This window comes from Bemisia tabaci, chromosome 4 (assembly GCF_918797505.1).
Source record: "Bemisia tabaci chromosome 4, PGI_BMITA_v3".
Lineage (NCBI taxonomy): Eukaryota > Metazoa > Arthropoda > Insecta > Hemiptera > Aleyrodidae > Bemisia > Bemisia tabaci.
In genome coordinates this window covers 45,469,388-45,481,921 of record NC_092796.1, presented here as the reverse complement: position 1 = coordinate 45,481,921, position 12,534 = coordinate 45,469,388, and the positions used below count along the sequence as shown (strand labels likewise).

Sequence of the window (12,534 nt, the reverse complement as noted above, 5' to 3'; positions counted from 1 at the left end):
CACCTTTGGGGTATGATCCGCAGACCCCTAGCGGCTGGGTCTCCAGTAAGTAGAATATCTCCTGAAAAGTATTTTACTGATTAATTTATTGGAGAACAATGAAGAGATGATTTATTATAGTTGAGACAAAGAGAGTGATCGGTTTTGTATGGGTGAAGTATGAGATAAATGGTGAAGAATCTATATAGTTTATTTGATTGAAGTTTGAAGACGCCATTTTTTCGAATCACATTCAGAATAAAACAAGGCGTTGTAACTATTATAAACTTCATTATATGCCAAAGCTTTCTTCTCTGGTAGCTCTAAAGATGGCCACTAGGCAGAAGTGCTGCAGCAGATAATAAAGCTTTGAGTAGTTTCAAGGCTGCAGCTTATTTTTATACAATACCCACTCTGTGATCGGTGGAGGTGGGTCTCCCCAGCTTTAATATTCTTATTATGCATTGCACTCCAAAGTAAGCTGCTTTTTTGTGCATGCAGCTGATTATAACAAGGTTTTAAAGAATGAAAAAAATCATTTTCCTCCTTTCCTCTGAATTAAACATCATGAGGTAGGGGTCCATTCGCTTAGAGATTCTTGAATAACCGCATTGCCTATGGCATTATAAGAGACTACATGTTGTTTTGACACCTGACATAAAAAATGCATCCTCTAGATTTTATGATGTATGAAACTCACACTAGCACTAAATTTAGACTTATTCTAACCTTTCTCAACAATGGGATTTTCAGAACAATGGGTAGTTTTTCACAGAGTTCAAGTATTGCTTGTAAATTGTTTGTTCTTTTAAGAAATGTTAATATTTTCCTTGCCGCAATGTGTCCATAGATGGCTGTTGGCTCCACATCGGAGTATGAAGCCACTAAAGTCTCAAAGAACAAGAAGAAGAATATTTTCTCTGTCTAATTTTGCTCTTTAATTTCTATCCTTTGTCGCAGGTATTTAACTTTGCAAGTGCTCACCCCTGAAGAGCGTGAGCGGACGCATGTATTCAGTTCATTTTTCTATCAAAGACTGACCAAAGCAAGCAAAAACCATAAGGGTGCTCATGCGCGCAATGACAAAATTAGTGCTGCTAAAACACGCCACAACCGCGTCTGCAGATGGACAAAGAAAATAGACTTATTTTCGAAAGACTTTATCATAATACCAATCAATGAAAAGTAAGTATTAGTACTTTATTACCCCTTCCTTGACTTGAATTAACTTTTGATCATCCAAGAGGAAACATCGATCTTCACAAAGGGAATAGTCAGCGTATGCCAAAATCTGTCTAGACACAATGTGAGATGAAACGCAAGATGGACCTGGGGTGAGAAGGGAGGAGACAAGACAAGAGGACAGTCAATTTTGCTAGACCAAAATATTGTCCATAGCCTATTGTAAATTGAATCCTAAACAAATGCGAATAACCTGACGTAGACATTCATTAGAGGCCAATTTTTTTACGCTATTGAAAATTTTTGGCCCTTACTTCCTTGCAGAATAGTGGGGGCCCAACATTATTCTACCATCCTATTACTTACAGTTCAGACCACATTTGAATCAGTGAGTTTGAAAACACATCAACTCGGGTTTTTTTCGATTTTCACTTTTTTACAGTTTAGTAATACTAACACTTATGGATAGAAGCATCTGCACGCAAAAGCAAATTTCGAAATTGCAATCGGAAGTGCTTGAAACAGCGACGGGAAAAGGGAAAAATCGAAGTATTCCATCGGAAATACCAATTTTTGGCCATTTCAAGGGAAATGGGTGACCATCCAATTTTGCGGTTTTCTTTTTTTGGTGCAGTATACCTTGTACCAACAAGTTATATAAATATTCAAGCGTTATTCAGGTTGAAAAATATAAATTTTTATGGGCAGACTATGAAAAATCAGTATCTGAAATTCGGTGAGAACGAAAACACACCAACTAGGAAATTTTTGAACGCTTAATGCTCTGTGATTAAACATGGTGTATCGATTTCAATTTGGTGCTTTACAAAGTCTCTAAGTACTTGTCCTTTGGCCCCAATAAGGTTTTTCTTAAACTAACTTCTTCGCCCACTGCGCAGTTTTAGGTGTTTCTTGAACAATTTTTTTTTTCCGAGTTGATGTGTTTTCGAACTCACTGATTCATTTATGGTGTTTTTTTTTTCTTCTTTCCTTTTTGTTTCACCTCTAATTTTATTAAAGAATTCAGTTGAAGAGCCTTTGATATTAGTTAAAATTCTATTTTTGCATGAAGCATGTTTTTCCTTTAATTCCTTTATCAAACCTCTTGCTAATTTTATTTCTCCATGTTTTGTTTTTAGTTCTCATTGGTTCCTTGCAATTATCTGTTTTCCTGGTCTCGAGGGTCCAGTGTCGATGAATGATGATTCTCCTGCACCACAAATGCCAAGTGTACCTCGGCGGAAAAATAAAGGTATCTTATTTAGTTGCGGTCGCAGATTTTCTTTCAATGTTTTAAGTTATAAACTCCTGATTTCTCTTTGTGTATTCGATTGAAGTAAGCATTATTTTTTAAAGTCCGAGAGAATAATTAGTTGCCGAGTTGCACAAGCCAAGTTGAACCCTCTATTATACACATCCTTATCAAGCCCAATTCACAAAACTCTCTCTTCGGCAGAAAAAGGTCAATCATCTTTATAGAAAGTTGAATGAAATACAATTTGATTCCATCGCCGTTTCCATGTGATGTCGTCAAATTAATTCTGGGTATCTTGGGCAGCTTCTAGTTCGCAAATGGACAGCTTCAGCTAATATCGGTCGGAAGATTTTGTTTCAACTTTCCATTCAATTGGATGGATAATAGAATAAAAAGTTGAATGCGAGGGCACATGCAAGTTTCTGTTCGACTTTTGATCAAATTGAATGTTGTGTTTTTGTGTCAATATAAAACAATCCAACTTTTCATTTGACGAAAACAGAAGAAGAGATTAATGAAAAGTCGAATCATGTGAATTGGGCTTTTAACTAGTTCGTTCAAATGTAGGAATTTAACCAGTCAAGTGGATCTGCATGACATGGAACAAGTGTAACGAGTCACAAGCTCCAGAATATCCTCATTTTTAAAGAAAGTATGACTGAATTTTCAACTTTTTTTGGAGCTGTGCCTTCAGAGAATGTGCCTTGACAAAACAGGTGGTTCTACCCTGTTTTCTTTGATGATTCCCCTTTTTGATTGCCATAGAAGCATTCAGCCCTATCTCAAGTTGTAGCAGACATTGCTAACTTTTTCAAATATTGTAATAGTTCTAAATAATCTCATACTTGATATATTATGAAATATCTTGCAAGCAAGTCTGGCTCTAAATGGAGGACTCTAAACAAATTATTATTTATTGACATAGCTGAGTCGTCAAGGCTTGCCTCCTAATTTTGCCCCACGGAAAGAAGCAGTTGAAAAATTTCACAACTGCTCAAGCGGCGAAGCACAACTAATGATGAATGAACGTACCTGTCCCTTGAATATTGTGTCGTTCAAGTAAAGAATTTGAAAATAAATTTGTGTCACTTTGGGATGGCCAGTGTAACCAATGTATCATCTATAAAAATCAGGAATGGGCCTGTTGCATGCAAGAGATACAGCGGTGTGCATAGACTTTTCAGTGGGTAAATGACACGAAAGTTACGATGCTCACATTGAAAAAGTCTGAAATACACTCCTTACTGCGCAATTTGCGTCGTCAGGAACGGGCTTTTTCAAATTTCCCGCGTCTGGGGGCAGTTTTCTAACGGAAACAATTAACAGCAACTCGCGGCTATTTCCGGTCAACTAAAACTGACAACATAACCTAAAAATCGGAGCTCGTGATATCGTGAAATGAAATGTAGAAGGATTGCGTTGGATATTTAAAAGTTGATCGATTTGGTTACTGCATAAAGCGTACATGGACCACTATAAGAGATCACGTTGGGTTTGTAAACAAACTGAAGGAAAAAATAACAACAACGACTCGACATCTTCCGGAAATCACCGAGCCCGCTGTTTGCTCATTTCCGGTGATTAGAAAACTGCCCCCAAACGCGGGAACTTTGAACAAGCGCGTTCCTAACAACGCAAATTGCGCAGTTAGGAGTGTATTTCAGACTTTTTTAATGTGACCATCGTAATTTTCGTGTCATTTAACCCCTAAAATGTCTATTCGCGCGGCTGTATCTCTTGCATGCAACAGGCCCATTGAATCAAACTTTTCAAGGAAAACAGTCTTGAAATTAAATGACAAGTAGGTATTACTTATAATATTTTTAGGATTCCTTAACTCAATATTACTTTCCACCTCCAAGCAATACATGTTGGAGCAGTAAGCAATTCTAAACCTTCTACAAAATTATTTTTTTATTGGGTTCATTCAGGTCTAGCTTTTGGTTTTTGGTTAATCATTGTTTAATTCAATTTATTCTGTGGTTTGTCAGATGATCTAGTAAATAGCCCAATGACGATCGGCTCAACTACCATAACACCTGTCGGTGGTCAAAGTTCTCCGCCAGCAAACACATCTATTACAATCTCTGCAAATGATGTCGATGGAAAGGATGAAGCTGAGTCAGAAGATGAAGACATTAGCATGCATTCAAGTGACGAGGTAAAAGAGCAACGCCCTTCATTCTCTCAACATTAGGTTTTTTTTCTCTGATGGAACTTCTGAGTCAGTCTAGCTTGGAAAGGATCTCTCAGCATTTTAGTGAATCAGCAGTACTGCTAAAACCCTTGCATAGGGCGCCACCATTGTCATTTTCAGAGACGGAGTCACTGTGTTGCATTCAAATTTCTCAAGAGTATTTTTCAGTTGATTCCATGACATAGCTGGAAATAAGTGGCACTCTTAAAATCAGACTGAAAAACCAAGAGATAGAAAAGTCGATGGTTTTTCAGAAGTTTTCAGTGAAAGTCCTAAACTCCAGCAACTGCCACAGAATCATAATTTGTGACGCATAGGTACCAAAGTTTCCCAAGTAAGACAAGTGTCAGGAATGGCATTGGAAAAATGTCTGGTAGCTTATCAAAGTGTAAGTGATCTCCATGTATATTATGTGCATTGTGTGTATTTTTCTGCATAAGGATTATGGAAAAGTAGATTTCATCGGGAAACTTTTCTCGTTCTTGGGAATAGGATAGTTTTCACTTAGATCCCTAACTGTGCACAGGATTGAAGTCCTTAGCTTCTCTAGCCCAGTTTTCCAGGTCAGGGTCCATTAAGGTATAGGTCCAGAATATCAGTACCTGAAGGCATAATTGTACCGATTTTACTCAAGGGAAAATTCAAGTTAATGCCATTTTGGAAATCAACAGCACGCCCAGGTTTAGATTATGTTTGGTAGCTTGTCATAGCGTTTGTTGTATGATGTGGAATTCCAAGAATTGCAATTTGCATTCGAATGAATGAGTTCTCCACTGATTTTTCAAAATTGCCATAATAGAGTTTACATTCTTTTTGCATTTCAGTACCGGTATAAAAATTAGTTTTGCATAGAAACTTTCCCTGGAGCTTTAAAGAGTTTATTTAAAAAATTGAGCTTACCATTTGTTTGTTAGGTTGAATGTTAATGCAGTCATCTGAGACCAGCAGAAAACTTGTTTTTGTTCTTTTTAACTCCGAACTCAGACAGAAGTTTTGATGGGTTTGACTCATTTGTGTCTAAATTTGTGAAACTTTACTCAACATGCAGTAGCAGAATCACCTTTTTGTCTCTAGGGTATTTTGTATACCTCATTGACAATTTCTTTTTATTTTATTGTCCAAAAAATTCTCACTTTAAGTAAATTCTGATCCTGTGAATTCTAGGTCCAGTTAATGAGCTTTGTCGCTGGAATGCTATTGATGAGTTGTCATTACCTCAGTAGATCATGTACAACAATGATAACACCTAGAATGGGTCATTTCATTTCTATGATAAAAGAGCTCTTAATTTTCTTGTAGCAAGAAATTTTCTCCTCAGGTGGACACGTCCTATTTTATAATTTTAATGTGTATTTTTGCAGGACTCATCTGGAAGTAACGAAGTTAGGTCTAGTCAAGCGTCTCAGCAATCTGTCGAAGCATCTCCCAATGTTCCTGCTAGTACTCCAAAACCAAAATCCATTTTAAAAGTCAAGCATGAAAAGAGGGAACCTATTAAGCAGTAAGTAAAAGAGATTTTTCAGTCTCCAAGCTTGTACTAAACTGCTCCTGTTCTGCTTACATTCTTTTAAGGCGCGCCTGTGCCGGGGTGTGTTTATGGGGAGTGAGGAGCTAAATGGGAAGTAGACAGATACACTAGTAAAAGTGAACTTAACTTTGTTGTAAGAATTACATACATAAGAGTCATTTTCACAGTGCTCTCTGGCGCTCTGCGACGCTGAAGTGCTGTCATCCTGTTAACATGGTCTACCAGTCGAGCTGTTAGGTCATGACGTCAAATACGATGTCATCTGCGACTGCCATGATCTGACAAACTGTATAATTAAGGACCTGATCTCTCCCAGAAATTCCTACCACCCTCCTCTTGAAATTCTTCTCTGTTGCTCTGTGCATATATTTTGTCAGTTTCTTCAGCTCCCGAACTTCACATCAGCATATTAAAATACTTTTAACTACAGCATTGTAAATTCTTCTCTTGTTCTCTTTCGAAATTTGCTGATCCCAGAGGATTCCATTTAACATTGCTGTAGCCTTCCTTGCTAGGGTGTTTCTTTCCTTAACAGCTTGATCCGTCATTCCATCCTGGGTTAACGGCACTCCCAAGTACATATTTACAATTTGGTGCATCCGAAAGGAATGGAAGAGGAACTTTGCTCGGATGGGCGGCCCCTTGGGCCATTTTGAAATTCTGTTCACTCTGTGCCGTAAGAGATTAAAAGCATAAATTCATCAACATTGAGTAGAATTATTGCCTTTGATGGCATCACACAGGCAGCCGCCTCTCAGTTTAGAGGAATGTAAACAATCACGTAGCACCAAAAGTGTTTGATGTCATTTTCTACAAAGTTGCATGTATTAACAACACCGGAACAGCGTGTTGGACCATGAATGCAGTAAAATGAAGATAGGCCTTTTTCAGAGGAAGAAAGTTGCTTTTGGTACATTATTGAAAACTACTTAATGTAATCAATCATCTAGTCAAATTTATCATCTCTGTAACCTGAATAGTCGAATTTTTTCCGCTTGTGGTTTTGATTAAGTTTTTGATGCACTGCCAACCTTCGTTACAACATAATTAAATACCCTCCGGGCGACGATGGGCCTACAACATTTTGGTTTCATCCTGACAGCAATAACCACATCCAAAATTCTCGAACTACCTCTCAAGGTTGATCAAGAAGTGAACGGATGCCAACATTGGCATGATTTCACGAAGCAACCAAGTTTCGTTCTTGACCTCAGCAAAGCATTTTTCTCCTTCAGGTTGCAACCTAGCCAATCTGGTTGAATAAGTTGTCCTAATCCATTCAAGTGAAATTCGCCTATTGTGACTCAGCAACACTGCTCAGCTCATTTACAGGAGAAGCAGACTAGCTAAACGAGATCAATATTTTATGCTGGAAACAATATCCTTAAAGATTGATATTAGTGTGAAAGAGAATAGAATTGAGAATTTCATGAGCATTGAAATAAAAAACTGATGCTTTCTGAAGCAGATTTCTAATTTACTGTTCCTCAGGTCATTCATTTTTTCTAACATCTTCTATCGTGTGTTTTCCATTTCAGGCCGTGCATATTAATTTTTGACTCACTGGCAATGTGCAACAAACGGAGTAGAGTAGTCGCAACCCTTCGAGATTACCTTAGGATAGAATATGAAACCAAGCATCCTGGCAATGAGCGCAAGTTTAACAAGGATACTTTCAAAGGTGCCTCGCCTAAAGTTCCGCAGCAAGATAACTTTACTGACTGTGGATTATTTGTTCTACAATATGTTGAATCGTTTTTTGAGGTAATTTTACATCTATATGTATTTTTCAATCCCTAACTTTTTCAACTAATTTGATTTTAGAGGTGTATGGTTTTTTGTCTCAATGCCTAAATTTTAAACTTTATTTGTGTTCTAAGTTTCCATTCAGTATTAACTTTAGAGACATTTTTCCGAAAGTCACAAAATGGTCTCTATTTTTTTCATTCATCGTCCTTTCAACATCTTTCATTTTTTGTAAAGATTTAAAAATATCTAATTAAGCTGAAGATGAAGCTTTGTGACCAAAGAAGATAAAGCCCCCAAATTTTCAATTGTTTCATTATTACTACTCAGGAAGGTAATATTCATCGCATCTGAACTAGAACTCAGAGATATCCACAAACTATATTATTTTGGCTGTTAGCTCCTTCAGTCCAGCCTGCTTATAACCAATTTGAGGAGAGCAAGGAATATTTTTGTTATAAGCGGGGTGTCGTTATACTGAACTCTATATGGGAGTTCTAGGGAAAGCAAAATTCCTTTGTTATACCTGGGATTTTGTTTTGTTATAAATGGGCTGGACTGTAATATGTTTAATAGTTGCGCAAAGTTCCCTCTTACATAGTAGGGGCTCTAGAATTAATTTGATGTGTTTAAAGTTTTAAGTGTGAAAATATGATGTATGAACTTGAAATACTGATTTCGGAAATTCTGCCCTATGATTACAGAATCCTATAGAAGACTACACGATACCAATTAAGAGCTTAAAAAACTGGTTCAACCCAGATCTAGTGGCAAGGAAAAGATATCAGATCCAGCAACTCCTTCATCGACTGATGGCGGAGCAAAATATTGACTTCAAAGAATTTCCTCTACCAGAACTGAATTTACGACCGGATGGTCTTCCATCAAAGCCTCTCGTCGACTATTCAGACAGCAATGGAGCTGAAATGGAAGCCATGGAGGAAGAGGACATGGATGAAGCTATGGAAGAAGAGGATGAAGAAAATTATTTAGATGAAGAAAATTACTTAGATGAAGAAGTTACAGGCGAACATGAGGAAGAAAGCGAATCTGACTCCGCCCTATTTAACTCGAGTACCTCTGTTTGTAACGACTCACTAACATCTAAAGAGTCGTGCAGTCAGCTAGTTCCTGTTAGCAATGCCTCCAATAGTAGTCTAAATAAAAGCAACATAGGAATTCTAAAGACAGCTAGAATAATTAAAAAAGCTGTCGGTGTCAGTTCAAATTGTCACTTAGGCAACTCGGTTACCATCACAACAACGCCAACATTATCTGAAAATACGCCGCCAGCTGCAAAGAAGATAAGGTCTGAGTAAGATGGTGCCTGACTTTTAGGTTTTTTCAATTAATTATTGTGCATTTATGAGGCAGCATTTGCTGTCCCTGAAGCGCATCACAGACTGAGTTTTGTGGGAAGGCAGCCCCACTTAAGTTTTATTTCTTTTATCCAACCTTTGAGGGAAATAAAGTTTCTGTTGGCGCGGATTCAAACTAGCTTTTGTTCTGTTGGACTAGCACGGTGAGAGCTCTCAAGCATATGACTTTAACAGGACTGTTTGGTAAACAATAGAGAGCGTAGAGGAAATTATCAATTGCTCTGAAAATAGTCACTAACTTTCATATTTTTATACCTAGGAGGTAAAAATTAACAGACGTTCACCGGTAGGCAATCATAACAACAGCATACCACAATCTTAGCTCTTAGATGAGAGATTAGAGAAGGTAATTGCAAGTCAAGGATTTGCACTTATTGGCCTCACTGGGAGTGCACATACCTTAACTTGAGTTAAGTTGTCGTTTACAAGTCACTTTTTTGAGCTTTTCCAGTAGAATTGGAAATTTAAAGTTTCTTCCGTAGCATCAATTTGAAATTCTACTGTTTCTGAGAAGTTTGAGATCAAGGCTGTACCTGATAATGTGAAAGTATTGTGTAAAATGCATCAAAAGTTAACTCACGTTTCACAGTCACCCTCTGTTTTTTCTCCATGTCACTCCCGTGTAAAGTTCATCTTGACCAGAAGATAGCTGATTGTTAGATAAATATTCATCCTAGGAAAGGTTAGTTTTCAATTTCTTTCTCTGTGCCTCGGTTACTAAGTTTGTTTCTTAGACGATTTTGGTACGATCAGAATTGAATACTTCATGGGATTACTTAGTTTCATTTGTTAAATCTTGCTTTGTTTTTTGCCATCTGTAAATATATCTAGATTGTTTTTGCTCATGTCAAGCTTTGTGGCTGTGATAAGTATTCCATTCTGATCAAGAGTCTTTTTTTTTCTCTCTTCGTTCCTGTTTTTTTCTGTACCAGGCTTCATTAATTGTTCCTTAATCCTATACCAGTAGTCGGTTGAAATACGTCTTCATTCTTCTTTGATGGGACTACAATCGTTTTTTTTTCCTAACTCGGACCCTAATGTATTGATTACACATCATTGCATCAGTAATTAAAATATGCTCATCATTACCCAGTTCATTTCTGCTCTATAAGACTATATAATTTGAAGCTGGGAACACTTATTTGAATGATTTTCACTGAATTATATTCATCTGCTGTCATCTCAGCATCTCTTTTTTTATAAAACAGCAGGGAACATTTATTCAAAATTGTTGCTAAAATTATGATTGTTGTTAGAAGTATTTTTAAGTCTGTATCAGAAGCTGGTGCATTTGTACAGGGTGTCTAGCATCAGGATTTTCCTGATTCTATCAGGATTTGAGGTCTATTAGGATTTTATCCCGATTTCATCAAGATTTTGAAAAATTATGAAATCAGGATTTTGTAGTCAAAAATCAGGAAAAATCAAGATTTCCCAAAATGAAAAAAAACTAGACACCCTGTTGTAAGACTTTGCATCATTCATGAGGCTCCAGTGAAGTGCGGATTCAAGAGAAGGGTTGCAAATTAAAAATTTTTGATGGAAAAACATTTTGAATGTTTGAACCAAAAATTTCAAAAAATGAACCATCTGAAACTTGCATAAAGAGCTAGAGAGAGGTCAACTTCTGCAGGAAAAAAAAACTATGGAAATTATATCCATTGAGTGCTGGCATTCAATGAAAATAAACTATTGACCATAAACTAATATGTATATTATTATCTACTGACTAGACCAATGACTGTAGACTATTTATGACTATGGATACTAGTAGATCTCCTTCTTGACAATTTCGAATTGGAGAAGGTAGTTCTTAAGTCTAGGGGTTTCGCTCAAAGTGTGGGTTTGATAGCAAAAGACCCTGCTAGCACCCATCACTCCAGATCAATTTTATTGTACGCGAATGCTGCCAACTTGGGTCCAACGTGCCTTCTCATTACTCCAACAGGTTGCAGACTTTAAAACTACAGCTGTCAGCCCAATCAATTATTTGCCTCTGTTTTTGTCCCTTTCAAAAAGTCATTCTCCACTTCTTCCTCTTTTCACTTTTATTCGTTATTCATTAGTGCCCATGACTGTATGTATCGACAAAATACGAAACCGCATGATCCACCCATTTTGGTTTGACCGATCATCAACGAAAATATGTACGCTTCAAGAAATGAATGTAATTCCGTATTTTTTTTTTGTTTTTTGAAAAATCAAAACCTGTTTTTGAAGGAGTCTCATTTTTTGTTGTGAAGTGATGATTGGAACCTTTCAACAAACAGATGACATCCATGCTCTTCATTAGGGGTGCATGCATAGGATTCATTTCATCAGGCACTTCTTACGTAAATTAATGTCCCCTTTTCTCTCCTTTTTTCTTTCTTTTTTTTTAAAGTATGAGAACTACTTCACAATTGTTAATTGACTGAAAGAAACTAATTTGTCATTGACATAGTTTTCTATTGAACTTTAAGATATTTACATGTACCTTGATATTTGATTATGCTATAGTTTATTTACCTACCAACGTACCAGCCTGAAGCGTCTAAAATTCCTGTGATTTAAATGAGGTAAAAAAAAGATTCCTAAATCTCGATTTTTCATCCTTTTATTGTCCTGTTTCTAAATACTCAGCATTTTTAGACAACTGGAAGTTTGACCAACTTTAATAACGATTCAACTAAGGTTTTTTCTTGCTATCAGTATATTCTGCTGTTGATCTTCCGATGCAGCAACTCAATTTCGAATCTCCTGTCCTCGATTCAGATTTCAAAAAAAGATCTCATGCTCTTAAAATTCAACCTTATCAATCCTTAGGAGTTACTCTGCACTGGTGATGAAGCCCCTAGCTTTTCTCTCAAAATTATAAATTGTGAACGTCCATCAATTATAATATGTCCTCTGCGTGCTGATTGTCTTGATATGGAGCATTTTTCTGTCATCTGATCGTTGTTTATTTGAGGCACCTTCTTGCCACAATTATTTGTAATTTTTACTTTTGTACAGTCATTTAAATAATGTTTTGTTAATTTTTATCAACTGTATTTAATTGTAAATACATTTTTTAAATGTACCATTATTTTCTTCACATTTTTCAAGTATCTTCACAATTTACTTGTAATTATTTTTTTTTTTTTTTTTTTTTTTTTTTTTTTTTTTTTTTTTTGCCATTTTTATTGGATTGAGAACATGTCATCTATTGACCATAGCTCAAAATTTTGCTATTAGATCAAAGCACAGTCAACCCGCACTGCATGAGCAAGACTAGCTGGATGACATT

The 12,534-nt window shown here is 36.6% G+C and overlaps 1 protein-coding gene across 3 annotated transcripts in view; it reads left to right on the top strand.

Moving 5' to 3' along the window:
• The window catches only part of LOC109038092 (uncharacterized), a 34,547-nt gene extending 22,220 nt beyond the window's left edge, over positions 1–12,327 (top strand). For all 3 annotated transcript variants that reach the window (XM_019053033.2, XM_019053034.2, XM_019053032.2), the window contains exons 16-21: positions 940–1,164; positions 2,301–2,413; positions 4,408–4,577; positions 5,975–6,114; positions 7,680–7,905; positions 8,592–12,327. In XM_019053033.2, coding sequence (XP_018908578.2) covers positions 940–1,164; positions 2,301–2,413; positions 4,408–4,577; positions 5,975–6,114; positions 7,680–7,905; positions 8,592–9,206 — 1,489 coding nt within the window. In that variant the 3' untranslated portion in view covers positions 9,207–12,327. The remainder of the gene's footprint in view (positions 1–939; positions 1,165–2,300; positions 2,414–4,407; positions 4,578–5,974; positions 6,115–7,679; positions 7,906–8,591) is intronic.
• Positions 12,328–12,534: the final 207 nt, after the last annotated feature.